The sequence below is a fragment of the Penicillium longicatenatum genome, assembly GCF_028827895.1.
Source record: "Penicillium longicatenatum strain IBT 33135 chromosome Unknown contig_6_segment0_segment0, whole genome shotgun sequence".
In the NCBI taxonomy this organism is placed as follows: Eukaryota; Fungi; Ascomycota; class Eurotiomycetes; order Eurotiales; family Aspergillaceae; genus Penicillium; species Penicillium longicatenatum.
Window position 1 is genome coordinate 3,565,550 of NW_026643123.1, and position 26,239 is coordinate 3,591,788.

At 48.5% G+C, this 26,239-nt stretch overlaps 9 protein-coding genes across 9 annotated transcripts; 4 read left to right on the forward strand and 5 right to left on the reverse strand.

The window, feature by feature from the left end:
* Positions 1–336: 336 nt before the first annotated feature.
* N7484_009526 (tRNA(Phe) (4-demethylwyosine(37)-C(7)) aminocarboxypropyltransferase) lies at positions 337–1,551 on the forward strand (the record flags this gene model as incomplete). Its single annotated transcript, XM_057119913.1, has 1 exon — positions 337–1,551. The coding sequence occupies one exon, from the start codon at positions 337–339 to the stop codon at positions 1,549–1,551; it is 1,215 nt and encodes a 404-aa protein (XP_056969468.1).
* Positions 1,552–1,955: 404 nt separating this feature from the next.
* On the reverse strand, positions 1,956–3,762 carry N7484_009527 (uncharacterized protein; the record flags this gene model as incomplete). The annotated part of the gene is made up of 6 exons (XM_057119914.1): positions 1,956–2,827; positions 2,885–3,055; positions 3,110–3,224; positions 3,274–3,353; positions 3,407–3,508; positions 3,567–3,762. 6 exons carry the CDS (start codon positions 3,760–3,762, stop codon positions 1,956–1,958), a joined length of 1,536 nt encoding a protein of 511 aa, XP_056969469.1.
* A 575-nt stretch (positions 3,763–4,337) lies between these two features.
* On the reverse strand, positions 4,338–5,497 carry N7484_009528 (glycoside hydrolase family 16 protein; the record flags this gene model as incomplete). Its single annotated transcript, XM_057119915.1, has 3 exons — positions 4,338–5,006; positions 5,073–5,350; positions 5,407–5,497. The coding sequence occupies 3 exons, from the start codon at positions 5,495–5,497 to the stop codon at positions 4,338–4,340; spliced, it is 1,038 nt and encodes a 345-aa protein (XP_056969470.1).
* A 2,049-nt stretch (positions 5,498–7,546) lies between these two features.
* N7484_009529 (zinc-binding alcohol dehydrogenase family protein) lies at positions 7,547–8,747 on the forward strand (the record flags this gene model as incomplete). Its single annotated transcript, XM_057119916.1, has 4 exons — positions 7,547–7,693; positions 7,756–7,877; positions 7,939–8,483; positions 8,536–8,747. 4 exons carry the CDS (start codon positions 7,547–7,549, stop codon positions 8,745–8,747), a joined length of 1,026 nt encoding a protein of 341 aa, XP_056969471.1.
* Positions 8,748–9,942: 1,195 nt separating this feature from the next.
* On the reverse strand, positions 9,943–10,962 carry N7484_009530 (lipase family protein; the record flags this gene model as incomplete). Its single annotated transcript, XM_057119917.1, has 3 exons — positions 9,943–10,609; positions 10,664–10,832; positions 10,884–10,962. The coding sequence occupies 3 exons, from the start codon at positions 10,960–10,962 to the stop codon at positions 9,943–9,945; spliced, it is 915 nt and encodes a 304-aa protein (XP_056969472.1).
* A 1,619-nt stretch (positions 10,963–12,581) lies between these two features.
* On the reverse strand, positions 12,582–15,374 carry N7484_009531 (protein arginine N-methyltransferase; the record flags this gene model as incomplete). The annotated part of the gene is made up of 4 exons (XM_057119918.1): positions 12,582–12,887; positions 12,986–14,517; positions 14,575–15,199; positions 15,258–15,374. 4 exons carry the CDS (start codon positions 15,372–15,374, stop codon positions 12,582–12,584), a joined length of 2,580 nt encoding a protein of 859 aa, XP_056969473.1.
* Positions 15,375–15,711: 337 nt separating this feature from the next.
* On the forward strand, positions 15,712–18,098 carry N7484_009532 (DEAH-box ATP-dependent RNA helicase PRP43; the record flags this gene model as incomplete). The annotated part of the gene is made up of 3 exons (XM_057119919.1): positions 15,712–15,995; positions 16,054–17,920; positions 17,976–18,098. 3 exons carry the CDS (start codon positions 15,712–15,714, stop codon positions 18,096–18,098), a joined length of 2,274 nt encoding a protein of 757 aa, XP_056969474.1.
* A 3,663-nt stretch (positions 18,099–21,761) lies between these two features.
* Positions 21,762–23,990, reverse strand: N7484_009533 (uncharacterized protein; the record flags this gene model as incomplete). Its single annotated transcript, XM_057119920.1, has 1 exon — positions 21,762–23,990. One exon carries the CDS (start codon positions 23,988–23,990, stop codon positions 21,762–21,764), a length of 2,229 nt encoding a protein of 742 aa, XP_056969475.1.
* A 235-nt stretch (positions 23,991–24,225) lies between these two features.
* On the forward strand, positions 24,226–24,909 carry N7484_009534 (nucleobindin SSP120; the record flags this gene model as incomplete). Its single annotated transcript, XM_057119921.1, has 2 exons — positions 24,226–24,372; positions 24,428–24,909. Exons 1-2 carry the CDS (start codon positions 24,243–24,245, stop codon positions 24,907–24,909), a joined length of 612 nt encoding a protein of 203 aa, XP_056969476.1. The 5' UTR covers positions 24,226–24,242.
* Between the last annotated feature and the right edge of the window lie 1,330 nt (positions 24,910–26,239).

The following is a 26,239-nucleotide window of genomic DNA, read 5'->3' on the forward strand; positions in this document are numbered from 1 at the left end:
CAAAGGCCAAGCTATCTTTGCGACACAACACGAGCAGTTGTACCGCTGAGCAAGTGAGAAGAGTCCTGGGATAAAGGACCACAGGCTCTTGTACCGATGAGACTATAAAATTTGACCGGCATAATCAGCTTCAAGTCCTGCGTTTCCCAAACACCGGGCATCGTGAAGGTCTCTCATATCGACCCCCGCATTTAAATGAACATGGCGACAACAACAATCCAGACGCGCCAACTCAAGATTCAAAGTATGTGTCAGCGTCCAGAGAAATCCTCAAACTCTACTCGGCCTTCAAAAAACTACAATGCATTGCACACGGGAATCACGGAATTTCTGGACATGCCGGAATCTAAAACTCTCCTGGCCAACATCGGAATACCGGTTGAAATAATGCAAATTGCCCTTCCGAAACGCTTCACCGTTTATGAGCCCCTTTTACTTCTCCCAGCAAACACGTTCAATGCACCCCCTGCATGGAACAAATTTTACGCAGCGTTACCATCCGAACGACGCGAAGAACTATATGCTTCGATAGCGAGAGCCTTTAAGCGACAGGGCGTCACTCATATTGCAATAAATTCCTTTATATCTTTGACGAATACCCAAGGGCTGGAAAACCGAATGCGCAGTCCTGCCGGTCTGGTTCCCCTCTATGGTGACTTCCAAGACCTATGCATAATTTCAACTTCTGGCGATGAAAAAGCACAGCCTCAAGCCAAGGACCTGCATTCGGCGCTTTGGGTACGGACGGTGCAGAATAAAGGCATAGTCCAGATCTGGGCACCGTTCTATACAATGTTCTCACGAGGAAACATCACTGAAAAAGCGCGAATTCTGGGATATGGACCCTGCCAAGGTACATTCCAAGGACTAGACAAGGAATCCTTGCACCAGTCACCAGCAGACATCAGCGTTGTCGATATGTACGCAGGTATCGGTTATTTTGTCTTTTCCTATCTAAAGCGAGGCGTCAAGCGGGTATGGGGATGGGAACTCAACGGCTGGTCCGTGGAGGGCCTGCGGCGAGGATGCGAAGCGAATGGATGGGGCTGTAAAGTTGTCCGTATCCTAGAGGACGGTCAAACCGAATCACCCGTCATAGACCTTGTGGAAAGTCTGACGGAATCGGACCGGGTTGTTGTCTTCCACGGAGACAACAAGTTTGCAGCCAACATTTTGGGGAAAATCAGAGATGTTATGGAACAATCAGACACATGGAGTCCCGTGCGACATGTCAACTTGGGGCTCTTGCCATCATCACAACCATCTTGGGATAATGCATGCCGGGTACTTGATCCGCAGCGAGGAGGCTGGCTCCACGTTCATGAGAATGTCGATGTGCGGGGGATTGAAGAGAAGAAGGAGGAGATAATGACACAGATTACGAAGTTTCGAGCCCATGCTCAGCGTAAGCAGGAGATTCTGCAAGAACCAAAAACCGAATGCTGTCATGTGGAGCATGTCAAGACGTACGCGCCTGGCGTAATGCATTGCGTCTTTGACATCACCTTGTCGGGACTAATTGAGGTTAAACAAGAAACATCGGGCACGTGAATATTGACGGGAGAAACATGGGCTTGAACTAGAGTATATATGATTCATCAGTAGAGGCTTCTTCAGACATCTTGATAGCAATACTTTTCCAGTATCACAGCCTGTCCAAATGAGTACATAGAATAATCTCTCCCCTTTCTTCCCATTGATCTGTGCAGCCTACCACTGCCCCATGGGATCCCAGACGCAATGCATGTTAAGGTTACCCAACTCGATACTGATTTACGTCTTCAGTCCTACTGCTTTCACCCACGACCCCTTAAAGCTCCTATGACATGCCATATTTGTATCTTCCCGTTATGATTTATTTCAAGACAAGCAATTTTAACACCCCTACAGCGCAGGATTGAAGTATCACGAATTACCATGCTTCAAGTTCTCGACTTCTACCGTAATCAGTGCACTCAAGTAGTGTACCGATAATTTGGATGACAGTTCCACCGCATCGCCAAATGATGACATTCTGATCCCTGATCAATCGGACCACGCCCATCCGTAATATCTACATCTGCAGCCCTGTCCAGACGACCATTACGCCGCCGTAGCGTAAAATGCAAAAGGGTAGCCATCAGAATACACAGTCCGCAGAAAGCCACGTTCGCCACGTTTGCCTGCCAGTATCTCGGCCCCTGCGAAGACGGATAAAAGTAGCTAGCGTATATGGACGCGAAATTAGATCCCGCATTGACAACTGCATAAGCGACCGCGCGCTTAGACCGAGGCCGCGGCAAAGACGTAGATACCCAAGAGAGAATGCACCCAAACGACGCGTAAATTGACATCATCATGAAAGTGGAGATATATCGTGCTGCCACATTCAGTGTCAGGGCGCTAATAATGAACCCAATGCTGCTGAATATCTGGGGCCACACCACGTGAAGCCAGCGCTCGCTTACTCGATCGCTATGTAAAGAATTGATCACACTTATAATTGCGGCAAAGATGTATGGTGGTGCAGATAGTAGCAATGTTTCTGTAGTACCGTATCCCAATGTCGCGACAATGGTCGGGAAGAAGTTGGTAAAGCAGGCGGAGGTGTTGAGTCCCAGCTGCATAAGCCAGATGATGTAGAGGACTGGATCCCCGAACGCAAGTTTCAGACCTTCGAATCTGTTGCTCGTTTCATCGTGGTCGCTCTCATTTCCATCCTCTGCTAGGCGAGTGATAGCCAGTATGCGTTCCTCGTCGGTGAGCCACTTGGTAGTTGCTGGGTAGTCTGGTAAGGTCATCATGGCCAAAAGAGCTACTGGGATTGTCGCGGCCCCCTCTATTATAACTATATTGTCAATTTGTAAGCACGCCAATTGTAGTCGAGTAGGAATTAAGATCATACATAACCATCTCCATGCTGGTAGTCCAGCCTTTCCATCCATTCCAGACATGATGGCGCTACCAAGAAGGCCACCAAAGGCTCCAGATATCTGAGCAGCAACGTAGAGGATAGAGATGCGGGCAGCAAGCTCTTTCTTAGTATACCAAGAAGAGAAGAGAAACAAGGCACCGGCTGCAAGTCTGATTAGATTCTGTCATCCGATTTCGAACTTGATGTACAACGTACGGAAGAATGGCGCTTCAACGAAGCCAAGAATAAAACGTAAGGCTAGCAATCCTTGATAATCCTGCACTGCGCCGGTGCAGCTACTGACAATGGCCCAGCAACACATAACACCTGGCTTGATACGCAGTCAGCTTCAAATCGTGGCTAGACCCTCAGAGGCTTACCAGAAATAAGGATGGTCTCATCTTGTTGAGAATCATATTAGTCGGAATTTGAGTCAAGATATATCCGACAAAAAAAAGACCTGGTGTTGGTTAGAAGTGATCATTCTTGATTCCGGTAACCTTGACCACATACTGATGATTGTATTGTATTGATTGCCATGGAGCCCAAGATCTTTCTCCAAAGTCCCAAGACGTGCAGTTGCGATATTGTTTCTATCCAGGTAATTCAAGACGTCTTCAACTGTTAGCGAGTACGCAAACAATCTGAATCTCGACGTTGTGGGATGCCATACAAATCAACATCATCAAGGGCAGTAACCTCATGTCCAGCTTTCGAACAAACTTTGCTTCGAACTCTTCCCGGTTATTAACAATCAGCTTCGGTACTTCCAATTCGTCGGTACGAATCTCATTGTCGTGGAAGCTCTCGATCTCTTCGGCGACTCCATGACCATTCCTCTTCCGGGTGGATGTATCTTCCGCGTCCATGCTGACTGGGGTAAGACGAAGATGAGCTGTGTTACAAAAGCGAATTGGTCATGAACTCGACAAGAGCACGATATTTCAGAATGTAGGGAGAAGTGAGCGGGGGACATTATTAAAATACTCATGTCGCATTCCTAAATCTCGGACACCTCCCCGGAATTCTACTTCGCGGGGAAGCTTACTAGGTCTTGGCGAGCCTTTCTTGGCGATTTCGGCTTACTCGGAGCAGCGGTGGCTTGCCAATCATAAGCTATCATCCGATAGAACTGATCTATGAGTTTATTCGAACGTGAAATTTCGGTACCCAAGCGATGGGTTGATCCCTGAATCCAACTAAGAATATGCATGAAACTTTAGAGCAGTCAGTGGCTTGTTTTCGTTTATAATTCTATTTTATTATTACACGTGGAACCTGCCATCGAACCCAGAGAGAACTTCCAAATTAGCATTTGAAGCCTCAACAAGCCCATGGAATAAATATTTGTCAAATATGTAAAGGAACGAAAGCGGTTGGTATATCTATAATCTCAATCCCATCCACGGAAACATGTCAACATGACTCAACAATATACAGTGATTTAAAGCTGGAAAACACCAACAGCGAAAGCGATCATGGAGACCACAAATGCGGAGGAGTAGAGGGTGGAGGCGGCGGAGGTAGCGTAGCTGGAAGCAGAAGCCGAAGCACTGGTAGAGCTGGAGCTGGAGCTGGAGCTAGAACCGGAAGAGCTAGAACCGGAAGAGCTAGAACCGGAAGAGCTAGACGAGGAAGAAGAGCTGGAAGTGTTGGACAGAGAGGAGGACGAAGAGCTGTTCAACATCTTGATGCTGGAGTAGTCACCGGTCTTGTCGCTGTACTTGTAGTACTGGGCGGGGTTGTAGTTGATAACCTTGACGGACTCGACGTACATGACGAAGGGAACGTCGTCAAAGTCAGTCTCACCGCCAGCCCACTCAATGGTACCCTCAGAGTTGGAGGAGTCACCACCGGCCCAGATACCGATCTTCAGCAGGGAGGGGGTCTGGGGGAAGTTCTTTCCGCCATTGGCATCGTCGTACTTCAGGGTGCGGACGACATCACCATCAATAAGCCACTCAATGCGCTCCTCGGTCCAGTCGATACTGTAAGTGTGGAACTCGGTCTCGGGGTTGGTGACATTGACGGTAGTGGCGCGGTCCCAGCCGGTGGTGTTACCCTTACCGAAGTAGTCGGTCTGAATCTCCTGGGTGTAGGTGCTAACTTGCTCCTGTTGGGTTTGGTATGATTAGATATAAAGATTCACACTCGTGGGTTGTGTATGGTGATGACTCACCCAGTCAATCTCATCCAGGTCGCCAGACTCCAGGATGTATGTGCTGACAATACCGGTGCCGTTGGCGGCTCTCATCTTGATATCAACGTGACCGAAGAAGATGTACCATTCACTGGCGATGGTAGGGGCCTCGCCCTCCTCGGCGATCTCAAACTTCGCACCGAGAGAAGTCTGAGTAACGGGCTTGGCAGTAATGTTCCAGGCATCGAGAGAGCCAGACTCGGTAAAGTCAACGTAGTATTCCCACTTGTCCAGACCCTTGTCGGAAGGGCAGGTCTCTAATGAAGATAGTCAGACACACATTCATCCCAAATCGGGGCATATAGTCACGAACTCTTGGTCGGGTTGCAGCTAGTGTAAGTCTGAGCAGCACCAAGCTGGGCCGCGGCCAGGGTCACGGCCGTCCACTTCAGAAAAGACTTCATTGTGTATGTAAAAACGAGTGATATCCGGCACCCAAAACGAAAGGAATTTCACTGATGGTGAAAACGAAGGTAACAGACTGGAGCAGTCCCAATATATGTGAAGCGAAAGTAGTTTGCTGGGCCACAAAGCGGGTATAACTGGGGTGATAAATCGCTAAAATCATCTATTTATATTTGGCTTAGGTACCATGGCCGCGAAACAAGTACGCCAGTGTGCCCATGGCTGGGGACATCAATTCCCACCCCACTTATCAAAGGCGATAAGTCAAGTGTCTCAGGCCGAATGGTTCATTGATTGGTTCGTGGGGCCATATCGAGGTGAAGTGGGCCAGGGGATGGCGCACAAACGCAGAGCAGAGTGGTTAAAATCAATCAATGGCGACTCCACTCAAAAAGCTTGGGTTGGTTGATGACGAGAGCGCTTGCGTGGTTTGGACTCGGACTATGACGGATCTAGCCGGCGGAGTACGTACTCCCGTCAAAATCTTTTCCCAGTGCCACTGCTGCGCCGAATCAGCGTCCTCTCCCGGGAAAAACAATGCTCAATGAGGCTGTGAGCAAACAAACCCGGACCTGATCCTCAATGGTCTTTTTTTCTTGGCTGGTGGTCCCGGGGTGGCGTGGAAGCTCAAGGACCGAGGAGCTTAGAAGAGAACGGGTGAGCTGTTATCCATTCCGTACGCGTTGCGCCAATCATTGATTAATGTTTATTTATGGGGCATTCGTCAAAGAACAACTGTCGGCCCACCGCCAGTTGATAAATGAGGACGACGACATGAACTTGCCAAGGGGGTTTGCCAAGGGTTGCGTCGTAGTTCGGATGATCAGCGCTCTGACAATGCTCTAGCTTCGATCTAACAAGTCACGCTCAATTCCGAATTCGAAACCCACAGTCGCAAGCCTGGTTCATGAGTGGGACTTGAAATAATCGCCCTTGGTTATCCGTCATTCGCGGATGATTTTGCTTTTTCCTATTTCACCCCTAGCTACGTGCATATGCGCTGATCGTTCGGTTCGTGCCGCCGAAATAGGGGCAGCCCTACGAAACGTACCTGATTCAATTTCGATATCCTTGTCAACCTAGCATGAGCTCATGTTCGGATCTTGTCGAACCCTACATATCGTCTTGGGCTCTGTAGAGTAGAAATGTGTTCCATCAACGCCACCGAAGGTCTGCGTGAGCAGGTGCGTAGTGTTCTTATTCTTAATCTCCAAGGCACAATTCTGCACAGGTTGGCAAAGCACAGCCTTGGCCATTGGTTAGAATTGAATAGAAGGGTGAAACACCTTCAGACGTCCTTATGTATGCATGGCAATAACACCCGTAGTGTCGAGCTTTCCGTTTTCTGATCAGTATAGCGCTGCTGGACGTTTAGGCAGCTAGGCTCCAAGCCGATTTCTTTAGTTTATGTCATGAATCTCTTGCCCATTAACATTCAAAGGACCATTTGACAACCTCAAACAATGAGTTAGGATTTGCAGCGCTTGAGAGCCTGAATTATGATCTAGCTAGTCCATGTATGGTAGCTTCAGTCGTTGGCTGAGTTTCTACAAAGCTATTCCGAATAATTACCGGTCTGGGCACCCTCGAGATGGTACCAATTTCAACCTTAAATGAATTGCCAAAGAATCCGGAGAGCACCATGGAAGTTAATACAAATAGCTTTATATACTTCAAATTGGCTTCCCAATGTTGCATTTTGGGTGGACGGAAATAAGGTTCGTCCGTGAGGGCGACGAATTAGAACGTCTGAAATCCATTTCACGTGTAATGGGGCGCCGAAGGGATCGAAGGATTGACCATTAAAAATCACCGGGGCTTGCTTACCTATCGAGATTTATAATCAGTTTAATATTACGAGAGCCCTTATTGGAATGGAATGCTTGCTTAACTTTGTTCACTGAACTATAGTGCTGCCTGATGTTTCGATATAAATACTCCCAAGACTTCCACCACGCAGATCTTCTATCTTACACATCTTCTAATTTCCTTTAGATCCGAATACCTTCCAGACGTCTCTCCAAAGTTCATTCTTTGACCTACTAGCCATGTCATCATTCGTGAACGAAGCTGCTTGGCTGCCGAGTGCCAATTCTCCTCCCGTCCAGGTCGGACCTGGACCCGCGCCAAACCCCTCAGAAAACGAGGTAGTGATCAAGGTCGCTTATTCAGCTGTCAACCCCGTGGATTGGAAGGTAAGAGAGCCAATGTCACCCATACACTTAGACTCGAAGCTCAGAAGTTCTCCTCTCTGAAGCTGCAAGACGCACCAGAAGCCTTTTTTGAATACCCCTTCATTCTTGGCACTGATGTCGCGGGCACCGTTGTTCAACTTGGCTCAAAGGTTACCCAGTTTGAAACTGGTCAGAGAGTGATGGGGTAAATAACACGGAAATATCGAATAATTGTGTGCAACAAGGGCAGCTAAATATTCTTTCAGCCACTGCGATGGGCTTCTCACCAAAAAGACCACGAACATGGGATATCAACTATACAGCACCTGCAACGAGAACCTGGTTTCCCCTGTCCCAGACTCCTTGCCCTTGGCCAATGCAGTTGTCCTTCCAATCTCAGTTGATACCGCCGCGACAGGACTTTATGTACATCTAGAGCTGCCGCTTCCTTCGCTGGCGCCATCGCCCACTGGGAAGAGGATCCTCATTTGGGGAGGTGCCTCCTCCGTTGGTAGCTCAGCCATCCAGCTCGCCGTTGCATCTGGACTTGAGGTTGTGACTACAGCCAGCAGCGCCAACCATGAGTATGTGAAAAGCCTCGGCGCTTCCCATATATTCGATTATAAGGACTCTGGTGCGGTCGACCGGATGACTAGCCTTCTGAGACCGGGTGATTATATTTTCGATTGTATCGCCTCGAAGGAAACACAGAAAACATGTGCCGAGATTCTTGAGATAATTGGTGGAGGCAAACTTCCGATCGTCAACTATCCCGCGGGAACGTTCCCCAGCACTGTGACGCCTTCTATGAGTAGGTAGAAGTATATCTGCAATGACGAAGATTCTTTCTAACATTTTCACAGTAATCTGTTTGGACCCTGGCTTTTCCGCTGCGCATGTGGGTGATGCCATCTGGCATAAGTTCATGCCCTCGGCACTCGCTGCTGGCAAATTTCAAGCGAAGCCGGATCCTCATCTGATCCATGGTGGGTTGAGTAAGGTCCAGGAGGGCATTGACCTAATGCGAGCGGGCGTTTCGGCCAAGAAGATTGTCATTGAGATTTCCCCCGAGTAATCGATTGTGAGGACCTGCCCAGGTCCATAATGGGGAGCCGAAATAGCCAGGGAATAAGAGAATCTGATTTATCTTTCCTGGTGAAGTGGTAGCTTATACTTGATACCGGAGACCAGGACCCTGCTCAGGCCCCAGACTTGCAAGGCATAGTATTTGAGCGGCTACGACATTGTTAATACATATAGCTTGTTGTTGATCAGCTTGACGTTTGATATTAGATGCACTTTTCAATATACAGTATGGTTGATCATCTCGGACTTTTAATTCAAAAAGTAAGATCCAAAAACATATCTGCTTGGGAACGAATTGAACACGGGACCTATTGAATCCCCTCAGTACTTCGAGGGTAGATCGTTAGATCATTCGTGGTGTCCATGTTTGCCATTGATGAAAGCCTTTGTCCTATCGAGATTGGGGCCAAAGATCATATGAAGGGAAACAAATTGAGCCGCTTGGGGCTCAGCTTGCTCTGAACCCCCCTGGAGATCTGTGGTCGATATGAGGCCGGAACGTAAGAAAGTCAGAACCACAACGAGGACTAAAGAAAAATGAGGTCGAGAAAGAGACGATGAAGAGGAAGAAAAAAAATCTCAGGTTGTCATAAATGTGCCTGAACGCGTGAAAGGTTCGTTTGTGGAAGGTTGACGATCAAGGTGAATTCAACTTCATTTGAAATTTCCATAATATATTTATCCACCAGGCTCTGCGATGTGATATTCATTTAGAGGAACGTCAAGCTTGCTCATGTGCTACCTAGGTCGGCTCTAGCGCAATTCATCACTATGTTAGCAACCCTCCCAAGCCATTGATAAGTATCTGCATTAGATACCCCGTGATTACGGCCATTATTATGGAAAGATTCTTCTCGTTTGGTCCTTTCTCTGACTGAGAACCATAATGGCCACAATGCGCAGACTAAATGATGAAGTGCAAGCCGAATGAGAACATTCTGTGGCCAATTGGTTGATGGGGCAAATTGCGTGGTCTCTCTTGAAGTGACATGACTTGAACCCGGAACGCGTTTTTGATATGCTTGAATATTATTCTATTTGTACGCTGTCTCATTTAACAGTCCTGCATGGCTGCTCTACCCGGCGTTATTGAGATACCTATAATATAGATATACACTCCAGTCTACATCTAACAACTCCCTTATATCCTCTATAATTACAAATAATGGGGATTGTTAGGTATCTTAGGCCTTGAAAGGAAGACCAGCTCCCAAACATCCATCCGCTCGCTCAAAGTACCAGTGGTGAGCAGCGAAATCCGAAATTAACGGAACACCGGTTCCAGTGTTGCCGTTCCAGTTAACCGTACCCTCAAGCTTCTGAACATCACTAGTCGAAACTGTAACATTATTGCCCGAAGTGATCCAGTATTCAGGGCTGACGTGAACATAGCCCATTGCAAGCAGAGGTAGCTTGGGGACAGGGTCGTTGGTATGGGTGAAGCGGTAATTGTTTCCCTGGGCGGTAATGTAGTCGGCCAATGCGGGATTGGCGACGCGAGGCGAAGCAAACGCGTACATCTTGATCGAAGGGTGTCCCATTCCGCGAAGGTCAGCAGCCGCAAGGGTAGCAATACCAGCACCGAGACTGTGGCCTACAACGACTAGTTCGTAGTCGGGGTTGGAGGCAACGGTCTCGTCGAGGACTTTGGAAATAGGGTCTTTGACAAATGCCCAGGAGTTCCAGAAGCCCATTTCCGCTTCACAGCCATCACAGAGGCCAGGGTTGGTGTAGGGGAAGTCGACGTCGGCGAGCCAGTTGCGAACAGAGTAGGAGCCGCGGAAAGATAGGACAATTGCCTTGTTGGTGTCGTCCAATGCTACGAATCCAGCGGTATCGGTAATGGTAGTGCTGTTTGTAATTAGAAATCATGAGTTTGCTGCTGTGAAGAGTAGTTTAGCTTACTTGGAAAAGTCGTAGACGATCTTGGCGCCGGCAGCCTCGACATCGGGACAGTTGCCGGCAGAGCAGGCCAATTTGGAGCCGGCCTTTGCGGTGTAGCTGTCATAGCAGTAGGCAGCGGCAGCATACTGAACCCAGAACTTGAAGTCCGACAGCTCATCGGCAGTGACGTCTACAAGATGGTGAGTCCAGGAACAAAAAAAGTCCAGGGAGAAGATCTTACCTCGCGTCTGCAGGCTGTTCGGGAGCGCATGACCCAAGGCTGAAAGCGCTGAAAGGACTGACAAGATTGAGAAGCGCATAGTATCCGAGTGACCGATTGAATTGTAAATCGAGCAGGCTGTGGAGAGAAGATTCTGCGTCGGACGGGGGGTCCTCTATAGATGTACCCCAAGCTCTACAGGGTGTACCCCAACGGCAATGACCTGGTTCCTGTATCGGTTTCTCATTGTACCGGTGGACAGAACCCTGGTGACCATGGAATGGACGTGCGATTGGCCAAGATCGTGGTGATCGGCGTGCCGATTAACTGTTCGCAGGGCCTACCTCGGGGCGATGGTGTCTTTTGCGTTAAGCACCCAATGAATGCAGATCGGACCCGCTTTTCCTCATCCGATTCCGATTGATTAAAGTCCATGGTTCCCGCTTGGCGATGACAAGATCCATGGCCGACGCCGGGACCCCACGGGCATCTTACTGCATTCGGCGGTGTCCCGGGAAGGATTTGAGACAACGCTGATCGTGTCAACCACGCGGGACAGGGTCATATTGACTTTCATGTGGAATGCTGAAGACAAACTGGAATGGCACGAGAATGTCGATCCGTGGGTGACTCGTGGGCATGGCCTTCCGCCACCAAGCTCAATCATGCAGGAACTATTCAGCTTGTGCCACTCTGCAGCGGATTGAACCTTGTTACACTAGCCCTAGGTTACACGACAGATTCAATAGTTGCTCCATAGATCGTATTGTAGTTCACGCTGAGGTTCTCGGCAAAAGCAGTCCCGAAAGCCACTGATCTCATCATGCTGGACCCACCCAATCACAAGCATATCCGAGGCTCAGCTCTGGGAATGCGGTGTTCTCCGAAGTTCCCTCGACCCTTGGATTTCACTTGAGCCTCCAGGGGAAATTGAACTCTAATTTGGCCGCAAAGGCGCATTTCTCAGTGAAATTCTCAATCATAATCACAAATCATCTCAAATGCTACATGTGGAGAAGACACAAAATTGATAAGACCTACGCTTGACACTGGAAATTGAGTTACGGGATGCAAGTTCTTGGCTCAACGCACATACGACTGAAGAGAAAAGGTTTAGATAAGTGAACATTCTCGATCGGCAGTATAATGAAAGACTCGGTAAATTCATCAAAGATCTGCTCAATCTTGCTCGCTCTACCGCTCGTTCAATTAAGATCATCCTTATGCCTTATTCATCAACCAACATATATAGGCCCAGATACCCGAGATAGAGTACAGTGCCAGTATGTGTGAGATAAATACCCCTTAAATTTGCGGTCTCAAGATCCTGCCAGGGCAGATGATTCTCTACAGGTATGAGGCACTAGAAAAAAAAAAAAAAAGGCAAAACTAACCACATCGCTTAACTCACAGGCCCGGATATTACAAAATTAATGAAGCTTACTGTAGTTCGAGCTCATTTACCACTTTGTCACATACAATAAACCAATCGAGAATGAGAAACACGACAAGAAATATCGTAATTTGTGACGCCGCTGGACTGTGCATGGACCCACCTTAGTAGATCTCGTGGCCAGAATTTACAATATATTTGGAATGCATCAGGTGAATTAGCTCGAAGCAGTCATATAGATATGCAGCTCATGCCTTGTCCCAAAAGGTTGATCGATATAAAGCCTTCATGTCGAAGAAGCCTCTTTCCAAAATGGCATCATCTCATCACATCAAGCACCCATCTTTAATGCTTGAGTGTAATTCACTCAAGCCCACCCGCACACGACGATACCCTGCTCGATTGGCTCCGCCACGAGGTCCTGGGTTGTTTTCTTTGCCCTTAAGGCTCTCTGCACTAGGAGAACCCAGGCGAGCACCGCTCATAGCCGGTGTGCTAACCCGGGTGGGAGGTGCGGAGGTACGTTCAAGGGCAAATACTTCTACCATCCATTCATACCAGACTTTGCGGTTATCAGTCTGGCGGTACATGGTGACAACGATCTCACCGTTATCAGGGACGTTAAGTGGAGTCTAGTTAAGAAGACATTAGCATTTGTGCTGGGAGAAAACCACATACACGTAGAGAAGGTTCGGAGTATAGCATGAGCAAAGGCATCATCTGTTCTTACCTTCAGTGGGAAGTAAATAGGGAACCAGCTGATCATACTGGCACTTTTTTCTTCCATGGTCACAGGGTTAGTGGAGAGCTCAACATCCCCGTACAGAACTGTCTCAAAGTACCCGGCCAGGCCGTGGCACGTGCCGCGGTTCTGTGCAGGGAAAGACAGGCGAGTTTGACGGACGTTGTGCGCATTCGAGATGGTGGATTGAGACGGGGACTGGACAGGGATATTTGGATTTGGATGAGAGAAAGACCAGGCTGTTTTGACAAGGGGAGTTGGGAATTCTGTCGCCGCTGTGATATTGCCTGAGCCCGAGGAACGGTTGGCAGCAATTTGATTGGCAGAATCGGAGTCAGTTGTCGACAAGAAGTCGATGGCGTGAAGCATGACTACATAAGGTGTCTCTGGGGCTGCCGGGTTGGAAACTGTCTGGTTCATGACATCCGAGTGCAGCTTTGGGGCTGAAACCGGAGTAAAGTGAGCTGAGTATGAGGCAGGAATAGAGATACCATGAACTGGGTTGATGAGATCATTGACACCATCCAAGCACTCGGGTGACAGCTCATTGTCGGCAAACGAGCCAAGAAGCTCCGACACCACGATGTCGACATGGGTGTACGAAAGCTCGGAAGTCTTAGAGCCAGAGAAGTCAGTTGTCCGGCCAGGGTCATTATCACCATTTTTCGGTGTGTATAGAAGGGAGTCTTGGATCCCGAGAGATTCTCCTACATTTTCATTGTCTCCCGCAATAGTCTGCTTTCGCACCTGAGGACCCTTCCAGCTGCGCATGTCTGACTGGACAAGCGTAACCTTGCCATCCCAAATGGTTTCGTTGTGTCGCTGCAAGAGAACAAATGCGTTCTGGTTCTTTTCGACTACCCACAGATCGATCTCCACTCCTGCTTCGGCACTGGCCTTGATTGCTCTTGTCACCAAAGGTCCGCGACCAGCGCCCACAACAGCCAGAATGACTTTGCCATCCGGGTGGGAGGTAGGCTTCTTCTGTTCTGCCCAATCTTTCAGGGCCTTACAAATGGCCTTCTCGTACCACTCGTACTTGATTGGATCTTTTTCAAAAACCTCGTAGGTGATACTTTCCAAGTTAACTGTGAGGGGTTGCAGAGGCGCTTGGAGGTAATCCTGGTAACCGGTGCCAAATCTTTCAATAGGGGTACGTGGCGGCTGTCGCTGCTGCAAGTTCCGTAAATAGGATAGATGAGGCGTGGGGTCAAAGTGCTTCTTGTTGCTACCAGCAACCTGTGACAGGCTAGGGTAATCCGAGCCTGATAACCGACTCGTCTCAGCATCATCCTCAGCTTCAAAGCCTGGGATCGGGCCGACACCACAGAGGAGAATCCATGGAGGTGTTCGAAGACGCATAAGCTTGGCTATCAAAGCCTGGTGGGCCTTCGACAACACAGGATATGCTTTCTGATTCTTGAGAAAAGCCGAGGCGTCAATGGTGAGCAAGTGCACCGGCTCAGAATGCCAACGCGATTGTACGAAAAGAGGTGGGAGCTGTTTTGGCATCGAAAGAGCTGTTGATCGAGTAAGATGATGGTTCTAGAATCTTTGCGAGGAGCTACGTTACTTACCAACAAACAGCCTAGCATGGAATTTACATGTCTTTCGAATCAAATCCCATGCATCCCAGGTTCCGAATAAATCCAATTTCGGAGGAACTCCATCATCAGGCTGAAGGAAATCCTCTCGTGCCAATGGAGCCAGGTCACCCATGGTATCAAGCTCAAGCTCGGGGTTGTCTACCATAGGAAGCCAGATGTGGAATTGAATATAGGATCCCAAGTTTAAGGCATCTTGAATTGCACGGGCATAGTACACTACTCCTTCGGAGTGCAAGCTGCCATGGTGGAGCTTAGGGCCAGGAATCAGAAGATATCCGATGCCACAGAAGGCAGCATAGGCCACTTCCAGCATGAGCACCTGACGAGACAAATCCGCAATCAATGGATCCGGTGAGCATAGATCAATCCAGCTGCTGGTAACGCCAACAAGCTGGCTTGTCGCGTCATTAGGCGTGAGGTTCGAGTCCAACTTTGAAAGCGGTGGGACTGTCAGAGGTCTCGTATTCTGCGAAGTTTCCATAGTTCCAATAGAATCATAGGTAGGAGACGGAACATTGGATAGGTACGAAGAAAGCAATCCCAGAACCCTAGTGTGGAAATGCTGTGTCGTAATAGGAACGGTCATCATATCATACTAGTATCTCAATCAGCTTCAGTGAGACAAGTAGCGTCCAAACCTTGGATAGACTTACATTACTCTCATGCACCTTCTGGATCACCTGAGGGGTAACGGCAATGGAACGATTTGCCTCATGGTGGCCGATGCAAAAGCTTGGTCCTGCATCCTCGGAAGCGCTGTAGCCTTCCATGTTGACACCGGGAACTTTTTTGGTGGCGTGGTGAAGGGAACCAAGACCGAAGAACCTTGCAAAAATGAATGTCCAAGTTTTAACAGAATCCCAGCAGTTCAAGTAGACCACTTGGATGCCAACAAGGACAGTTTTACCGGGTTTCAAGGGAGGAAACACCAAAGTTAACTCCCTGGAAGTAATCGATCGATCCCTTTGTCCCTTTGTGGGGAGCGGCAGAATACCTCGAGCGGTGAGCCCCGATAGGAGAGATCGGCGTTCGACCTTCCTATCTGAGTTTTTTTATCGGTCGCCCGAGTTTGCACTCTTCAACTCTCACATTCACTCATTACACACCATGGCTGATCGTCGCTCAGACTCGGAAGACGGCGTGCGGGCTAAGCGCCAAAAGATGGAGGGCGGAGACCCCAAAGACAATCCTTATTTGGCCCACATGTATGAGGATACCAATGGCGCGGACAAGAATTCGGCCCTGGCCAAGTTCAAGCGCCACCAGACAACTGCTGCTCTGGCCAAGAAAGCAGAGGATGGCGAATTCAACCCTTTCAGCGGTCAGCCGTTCTCCAGCAAATACTTTTCGATCTTGAAGACTCGGCGCGATCTGCCTGTGCACCAGCAACGGTGAGTAAAACACTGGAAGGGAGCCGCAGTAAACCCATAGACTGACTTCCGTCTCTAGTGATGAGTTCTTGCAACTCTACCAGCAATCCCAGATTCTCGTCTTCGTTGGTGAGACTGGTTCCGGAAAGACTACACAGATTCCCCAATTCGTCCTCTACGATGATCTTCCCCAGACCCAGCGCAAGATGGTTGCGTGTACACAACCCCGTCGTGTGGCAGCCATGTCCGTCGCCGAGCGTGTCGCAGCCGAAATGGACGTCAAGCTCGGTGAAGAGGTTGGATACTCGATTCGTTTCGAAGATATGACTAGCCCAAAGACCATCATGAAGTACATGACCGATGGTATGCTTTTGCGCGAGGCTATGAACGATCACAATCTGTCGCGGTACAGCACAATCATTCTTGACGAGGCTCACGAGAGAACCATGGCGACCGATATTCTGATGGGTCTCCTGAAGGAAGTGGTGGGACGTCGGCCAGACCTGAAGATTATTATCATGTCTGCCACTCTGGATGCACAGAAATTCCAGCGTTATTTCATGGATGCGCCTCTTCTGGCCGTTCCGGGACGAACCCACCCCGTTGAAGTATTTTACACCCCCGAGCCGGAGCAAGATTACGTTGAAGCTGCGATCCGGACAGTTTTGCAGATCCACGCGACTGAAGACGAGGGAGATATTCTCGTGTTCTTGACTGGTGAGGAGGAGATCGAAGATGCTGCTCGCAAAATCGCTCTCGAGGCCGATGAGATGGTCCGAGAGGCCGATGCTGGCCCACTTAAGACATACCCGCTGTACGGTAGTTTGCCTCCCCACATGCAGCAGCGTATCTTCGAACCTGCCCCCCCTCCTCGACGCCCTGGAGGTCGCCCTGGGCGCAAGGTTATCATTTCCACCAACATTGCGGAAACTTCTTTGACCATCGATGGTATCGTGTACGTGGTCGACCCTGGTTTCTCCAAGCAGAAGATTTACAACCCTCGTATCCGTGTCGAGTCTCTATTGGTTTCCCCGATTTCCAAGGCATCTGCCCAGCAGAGAGCCGGTCGTGCCGGTCGTACGCGCCCCGGAAAGTGCTTCCGTCTTTACACCGAGGATGCTTTCAAGAAGGAGCTGATTGAGTCGACCTACCCCGAGATTCTTCGATCAAACTTGTCGTCCACTGTCCTGGAGTTGAAGAAGCTCGGAATCGACGATCTTGTCCACTTCGATCTGATGGACCCACCTGCCCCGGAGACCCTGATGAGAGCGCTTGAGGAGCTCAACTACCTTGCCTGTCTGGATGACGAGGGTGACCTCACTCAGCTTGGTCGCCTGGCTTCCGAATTCCCGCTCGATCCCGCGCTTGCAGTCATGTTGATCAGCTCTCCCGAGTTCTACTGCTCTAACGAGATGCTGTCCATCGTATCTCTGCTTTCCGTTCCCCAGGTGTTCGTTCGTCCAGCTTCTCAGCGCAAGCGCGCCGATGAAATGAAGGACTTATTTGCCCACCCCGACGGCGATCATCTGACTATGCTGAACGTTTACCACGCATTCAAGGGCTCTGATGCGCAATCAAATGTCAAGCAATGGTGTCACGATCACTTCCTCTCTTTGCGGTCACTCCAATCTGCTGACAATGTCCGCAAGCAGCTCCTCCGCATCATGGAGCGTGAAGAGCTCGAGATGGTCTCCACCCCCTTCGATGACAAGAAGTACTACGAGAACATCCGCCGTGCCCTCTGCGCCGGTTTCTTCATGCAGGTTGCCAAGAAGGAGCCCCAGGGCAAGAACATCTACATGACCATCAAGGACAACCAAAACGTTCTTCTGCACCCGTCTACCGTGTTGGCTCACGAAGCGGAATGGGTCTTGTACCACGAATTTGTTTTGACGACCAAAAACTACATTCGTACCGTGACCTCTGTCAAGCCCGAGTGGCTTTTGGTATGTTCCATTCCCTATCTATCTACATCCCGTACAAATGCTTACTCGAATGCAGGACATTGCGCCCACATACTACGATATCGACTCCTTCCCCAAAGGCGAGACTCGCTCTGCTCTCATGCGTGCTGCCGACCGACTCTCTCGCAAGGAAAAGATGCGTTCCGAAAAGCGTCGTTAAGTCACCACGGCTTAGATTTTCAGCGATGATATGTTTCTTAGATTCCCTTCTTGCAATTTCATGATGAACAGGGTCAAATATAAAATAGAGTTCATTTTCCAGAATTTGTGTTTTCTTGATTACCTATACGGTCGGTTTGCCACTTTATATAACGTAGACCCTCCTTCAGGGGGCAACATATGCCCAAGTGGATGGATTCATATGACACAATGGTGTCGAAAAGTGGAAGCTCTTGCAACCTTGAAAATTTCAGCAATGTCGGTCTAAATGATTAAATCTAGAGACTGTATATTTCCAACGTTTTGATACCAGAGTTGCGGCTGCTAGTCAGCATTCGAATAAATCCGAGGGTGGAAGTTCGAAAAAGAAAACCTCGAGCCCTGATTATACGCGTAAAAGTGATCGATCAGATTGGAGTGATTGGGGTTTCATTACGAGGGGGTGCTCAACGTAAGAGTTGGCAGCCTATGCAATAGCGTGCGTTAAGGTCTCGGCAGTGGAGCCAAGAAAAAGAGACTCAGTGTATACTCCGTACTGTCGAGACGATTTCGATCCCGCCTGTAGGTTCCTTTTCTTAAAGGAATAGTCCCAAAGACAAGAAACACGAGTGGGATGCGGTCGTCCATTTACTCAAAGTCTATCAGCACTATCGAAAATGAAGTAGGACAGATCGGGGTCGATCTAGCGCGATAGATGGTGACACAGAGATCATCGCAGGTAGCATCACCTCACCGTAAAGTTTCTTTGGTTAATTGACACCGATCCTCAAAAACCTTGGAACATTCACTGGAGTTATCTACCGATGAGCGATCGGATAAACAGGAAAACGACCACAGGCTTAATATGTTAGACCACATCTTTAGCGGATGATTGTGCTGTTAGCATTGCCCCGGGCCCAAATAGCGGGGATTCTAGCCAGCCTAATAAGGCGAAGATCTGTAGTTCTTTGCTTTATACTCCGTATACGATAAGCGATATATCAGGTACGATAGCTCATGTCACAAGCTTCGAAGTCAAATATTTGGACTTCGGAGTCCTGAAACTCTTTGGCCATAAGCTGCAGCTACCTATGACGCATCCCTCGAGTCTACGAAGATCAGTTTGTCACCAAGTACAAAGGTCATACCCTCTTCTTTCTACACTTCCAGACCTGCTTCCTCTCCAGATTTCCTGGTAATTGTCTCTCCTTCACCTCTAGCAAATCTTTCCGTATTCTACTATACTCAAAGGTCTTCTTTATTTCTCGGATACCTGCTAGGGAGCAGGAGCACATTGGACCCTGGTTAGAGTATTTCCCCGGGTGTATAGCCGCAAGAGCAGGCACATCATTGTAGGTAGTAAATACAAATTCTGTATCAAACGGAAAATTGCGGTCTCACCGACCTCCACTAAGTCTACCCAACAGTAGCTGAATTAGCTAACCTTGTGGTGGTAAAATACCATCTCTCCGCTTAACACAAACTCCTATACCTTAACTTTCATTCAGGATTAATGCAGCATCGCCTGCAAGTAGAGTCGCTATCGTCCGGCACCTAATTGAATCAGTACGGGTAATTGTTTGATACTAGCACAATGATCGCATAGACATACCAAACCCCCAGGACAGTCAGCACCCTCTGGCCAGCAAACTGACAGGCAAGGGCCTGGAGACAATGAGTCTCTGGAAGCAGCCATGGCCGTTCCAAAAAGGAGGATAGCGACAAAGAGTTTCATCTCAGTGATAGATTCGACAAATTTTCTTCGTTAGAATATAGTTTGGACCGCCTAGCAGATTGTGCTGTTGAAGGAGTTTGGACGAGAGAAGAGGGTTGCCGTCCTTTTATTTTCTTCTTAATTGCTTGTTCTGCTATCGAGTGTCTTTACAGCCAATCAGAGCAGAATCCTTTGCTAATACCATCCTTTGGGCTCATCCAACCAGCTACATTCCTGTAAATCATTCCCGAACTGGATTATGACCACAGCCTGCAACCCTTTTCTCAAGGCATGATGATCCACGTCATATCTTACTTTGGGCTCATACAACTAGCTACATTACTGTAAATCATTCCCGAACTGTTTATGACCCGCAACCTGCAACCCTTTTCTCAAGGCATGATGATCCACGTCAATATCTTGCTTTGGATCCATACATCCAGCCACATTCCCGTAAATCATTGCCGAACTGGATGATGAACACAACCTGTGACCCCTTTTTCAAGGCATGATGATCGTCTGTGACACTCGAAGTCAGTTAATTGAGCACTACCGCGCAAATTTGCCGGACTAGCTTGCGGTTCTCAAAAGAAGCCATTATGAGCTTGAACGAGTATGCTGGATACTTAGATCTATTGTGGTGGATGCTGTGCTTGCGATATCGGGAGTCAATGTGAAATCCCTACAGACGTGGGAGATACGTATCCAGCTTACCTACCAGAGTTCGCTCTCAAAAATAGAACAGTATTCCGACGTATGATCAGAGGATAGTTCTTGCTAAGCATCTCATTCTTCCGATCTAATACGTATGTATTGTTCGAGGCTTACGCCATCAAGCTATAGAGGCAATTGTTCGCCTGCAAACAACCGACAACTGACCAGGACGGTCGTTTGCCAATCCCTCGTCAAGGTTCTCCTGGCCAAGGAGATACCCCCACAAGTGTTAACAAGCACACGCTACACACGAGGTGGAAGGACAAAAGTGGTCTCCCAGCAGGTCATCAAGTTCGCACCAGGTGGCCTTCCCGACATGATTTAGAGGTCCATAACAAGTTTCCATGAAATTCCGTGAATCCTCCTTTCGTACGCATGGTGTAATAGTACGTCGCATGGTAGTGTAGCATTTTACTGCGCCCTCAACTTAATGCGAGTCGCTCAATAAATAATCTGCGCCAAAGCCTTGGCAGGTGGGCCAGGAAAAAGTTTCTCAGTGTATATTGGTCAAGACGATTTCGAGAATGACTGTCCCTTCTGGTATGGTATGGTGCCAAGGTTGATATGCAGCTTTGAAAGCCGATAACTTGTATATCAACTGAAAAGCTGATGTGTTGAAAATCTCATAGCGATACTCCAAATTTGAGAAAAAGAACATTAGCAAGGCTTCAAAAGCATTAAGAAATAGAAACACAAAATCCAGGAAAGTGTCAAGCATAGGGTACAGAGTATAAGTCGCAGGGTGCGGTGCAGTACGGCTGCAGGCTGCAGTCCAGAGTTAACGAATAAAGGCTTAAAATATAGGTCCCGGAAACATTATCACACATGAACCCCAGGTGCTGGCCTAGAGATTTTATTCCCAGCGGTACTTGACCAAAATGGTCTGGGACATGCGCGTTGGCTAAGATGGTTCCGATCCTAGTTTTAGAATCTCATGCATGCTACAGGAGAGTGGGCGGAATCCGGCTACGGCTAAGGTAAAGGCCGAAACACTTGTTCTTTTTTTACTTATTCTTCTCTTTAAGCAAGCTTTTTTTTATGGTGTTATGTGGGTGTGAAGTCCTGGGTGTGGAAGAGATGAGTATACTGCGGCTACAAAAGAGGCGTATTTGAAACTTGGAAGAATCGAGCATGTGGAAATAATGACTTTAGAAATACATCCCATCTGTTGGTATTGAACACGCTCTGCCCAGGGAAGCGGATAACTATATCGTAATGTACAAAAATTGAAAAGCCGAAAGGCCATGTAACAAATGTTTAAGCTGTTACTTGGCTTGCTGTACGGCGAGGGGTGAAAAGGTCCCGATCTTCCACGGATCTTTTCCGCGATTTCTTTGGCCGGCCTGGTTTGGGGGCAACTTTGTGGAATTCGACGCTGCGGGGTGTGGCAGAGGGATCCTGGGTTTCGGAGGTCGGGGTTGGGGCGTGTGAACGGGTATCGGATTGTTGTGAGGTATGCTCTTCATAGGTGAAATCGGAGGGGGCGTAAGAATTATCCTTTTTGAATGAAGCCTGGATGTGGTGCTTTCGGAGCTCAAAAACAAGCTCACGAAGTTGAGCTACTTCGTTTTTCAACTCAGCAACTTCAGACGGTGAACTCGATGATAGAGCGCTGTCCTGGATTTTCGCGTTCTTCGAAGTTAAGGAATCACCGCTAAGACCGGCCCTCATGGCATTCTGCGCGTAACAAGCAGCGTGGCTGGCAAGCTTTTGAGTCCTTGTGTCATCATGTGATGTCTCCAGATCGTTCAAGTAGTTACCGAAGGTGTGTGCAAATTCGGAACATTTCTGCCACAAAGGACGACCGGCGTTCTCCTTGGGCGCTGATTGAGCAGCCTGGGCCCATCGCACAAAATTGGGGTCACTGATAGGATCAACATCTTCCTGGACTGACGGGATGCAAGGGTCGAATCCACTGTCCATAGCTGCAGATATCAAAGCTTGCGAAACATCTTTTCGACCGCAGGAATCGCAGAGGTGGGCCATAAGCACAACAAGGCGCTCCACATGGTGTTTCTCAAGGCCCGTTGATGAAACTAGGTATGTGACAGCTCGTTTAAGCGCCGCAGATCCTTTCTCCCAGTCTTGTCTTATGCTGTAGAATTTGATATAACAAAACAGTGTGTTGAAGTTGTCGAAGAAGCCAACACGCCGCGCGGCTTGGAGCCAAGCATCTGCTCGATCCGGCTGATTGAAACGTAATGCACAGGTGATCAGCTCTGAGTATATAAGAACGCTATTGCTGTCCATCGGCGGGACTACCACATCCAGGCCATTGACCTTTCGGTGAGTATAGGGCGCCAGTGCCCCCAAATTTGCGGACCAGCCTTCCCCAGTGAGCATGCGAAGGAAAAGGTCAAAATCTTTAAGGTTTTTCGACTTGCGGAAAAAAACCATGATCGTTGTTATGAGAGACGTGCTCAAATAGAATCGATGTGGTAAGATTGTTCGCAGCAGCAGTTCGGTCAGATCATTCTGGCGAGCTTGGCTGAACGCAATGATTATGTTCCTGAATGCGTTTGTCCGGTCCGGATCCACTGAATTGAGGAGATTCTCAGAGGTTCGCAAGAGAGCTTCTTCTAAGGACATCTGGCGGCTCATGAATAGCTGAAGATCTTGTTGAAGCTCGGCGTCGAGAGTTTTGCATTCTTTTTGCACTCTTTGTGGACTCAATGTGACAAGTTCGTGAACTAAATCATCATACTCTGAGTTTTCGGAAGTCCGAAGTTCAGTGATTCGACGTCGAAGCTTATTGAGCTCTTCGAGAAGGCTTGGCACGTTGATTTGAGGAACATCGAAATCGCGGGTATAGTTCACTGGAAGTCCAGAGTAACGATGGGCAATGGTCGGTCGGAGCAACATTCGAATTGCCAATTGTCTCAGGGCCAATTTTTGGATAGCTTTGACTCGCATAGGATCCTGGAGGACCCAACTCGGAAAGAACGTATGCCTTGCTTCCATGTCTTCTATATCTTCCATACAATCATCCTCATATGTGATTTCCTCCTCTGCTTCAAAAGTCTCCGTTATCTCCGCGCTTGCAGCATTGATCAGCCGACGATCAGTGTGGAAGGACCTTGTTGGCTGGCTTGACATGGTTCGTAGCTGGGTCGTAGGAGGTAAGCTCGAAGTGATTCCAGAACCCCCATTGTACAACAGTCGATGAATTCCGCGCGGACTTCTCCTTGATTGTAGTGACTTCATCAGTCGCTGCTCTTCATCCACCAATGCATTCACCTCCGCCTTAACGGCCGCGATCTTCTCTTCCCAGTCATTTCGACGTTGAGTTTTGGCTTTAGCATCGGCCAGGGCGGCAACGGCGAAGATGCTCGTGTATAGTGCGGTGACGGAGTTGCCTATTCGGAGGCGTCTTTTGCTGGCAGCGGTGGTTGATCGCGAGGTAACGCCTGTAGCAGTCGTGCTCAGACACGAGACACAGCGACAGGTCGACTGCGAAGGAGCAGCTCGGGACCACAGACCCTGCATTGTCAACGCATTGCTGTCAATGACGATTATCGAGGTAATGCAATGACCACAATTGGACTCCGTGGGGAGTCCGGTGAAGAAACGGGTGGGACAGGAACAAACATGCGATGCGGGAGAATGAAATTATCCCGACAACCGCAAAACTGCCGGTGCAAACACTGCAAACATCCCGGACCCGCTTGCGTCTCCTGTCGCTTTGCGGCCATGGCGATACTCCGCGTTCTTTCTTTTACAACATATCTACTTAATACCATGGTTAACCGTTTAATTTGCCTTGTTGCTGGGGTGATCGCTCTGGGAAGCGGCCTCGCAAATGCCCATGGCTCGCATTCAAGCGACGATCAACCTCAATCCGATGACTGGGCCACGAGACACATGATGGGTTAGTTGGCCTGATGGACACAATTGCACGGCTTCAAGAACTAACAATCTGCTAGAGGAACACCACATTGAAGGCTTCGATGCCCCTTCATTTTTCACGATGCACGATTACGACTCATCTGGCGTATGGACTACCGACGAAGTGCGCCAGACTTATGGCATGGACGACGAATCCAATAACGGCATGAGCGAGTCTCGCAAAACAGAAGCTATTCGTCAGGTTTTCGACCTATTTGATCGTGACAACACGGGTTTTATTTCGAGAGATGCCTGGTTAAAGGCAATTGCCGATGGTGTTCGGCTACCGGACCTCGGCTTCGGACCCGGACATCATGGCGATATCGAGTATGAATATGAGATTCACCACTTCGAGAAGTTCCACGGAGAGGACGCTACTGAGGAAGAGTTGAATCATCCGGAGGATATCGAGCACTTCCGCCTGCATGACGAGTTGGAGCGTGCTCAGATGCGTCTCGACCAGCTGGAACAGATGCAGGTTGTTGTGGGTAACATCCCCGCGAAGTTCCGTCGTAATTAGATTCGACTCGGCTGCCATGTACATATTCACGAACATATTGGGATTCCTTGAGCTTGTACAACTTTTCTGGGGGGCACAGTGTCTTACTACTTTACAAAAACAGTAGGGCCCGCGAAGGCGTACATACGCAATAGACACACAAGAACCTACCCAGCTACATTAACAGGCAGACAATCTCTCATGCATGACCTTGATGAGCGCCGATGAAGCCGGTAGCTGTGCACATCCAGCAACTACCAATTGGCTCATCGACGAAGACTGCCACTGCTATTCAAGATCAATGCCGAATTTGGACCTGATGAACATGGCTGGGCATCTACATCAATATATTCTGAGGAATAAGGTGCTTTCCGGTTGCTGTGAAATATGTGGATATGCCTTGACAATGGTAGAAAGGAAAATGAAGACTTTCGCTTGGATATAGATTAGATCACCCTAGAATACACAGAGAAGATGGAATAGATGCTCGATTGGTGGAATGTATCATCAGTTCTTCTATTTTGGACTTCTATTTTGGATAGGTCGGCCATGTATGGCTTTGGACAATGGGAATCGTATATCGAGCCGGTCACCTGACCGTGTAGAGCCCTTTTTTCTACGGAAACAGCTACCCAAGAGAGAACCTTACCATAGTTAGAGATTAATAGTGGACACAATCTTAGCGTGTCTGTGCAGACGTAATGGTTCCACCATGATGCACATGGTACCAGATGCCTCCTATATGCCTGCCAAACAGGGATATTTCTTGCGACCTTACTGGTCCCATTCTTTGATGTCTGTTGCCAGTTTGCCACCAGCTTGATATCCGCATGCCATCAATCTTAGAAGGCCCACGGCTTTGAAATTTTGATATTAGCATTCATATGAGTCAATTTCCAAATTCCAAATACTGCATTGGTCATACGAAAAGCTTCGTCATAGAATCCAGAGGTGACCTGCCCATGACATGATCTGTGACCCGATTCAGTGGTACCATTAGCTCTTCTCCAATACCTGGGCAGCAGTGGGCCTGATCCTAAATAAAGAACAGGCTGCACCGCACCATGTGGCACGGTTCGATCTTGATCATATGGTATATGTACAAGGGAGATACGTCCTGAAGGATTGATCTAACCAAGCGTCGTTTCAGTATAATGCATTCAGATGCATGGAGGCGAAGCAAATATTATTTTTAAACAAGGCTCAACATCCCGAGACAAGAGAAAACAAGGTGATGGCCATCTACAACGTTCTTCCGAGCGCGGGGCGTTGAAAATATCCGATCTACCCATGATCCACATTCTCTTGAGCTAGAACCATGTGTCCAATGCTGATCCCCGAGCATTCACCG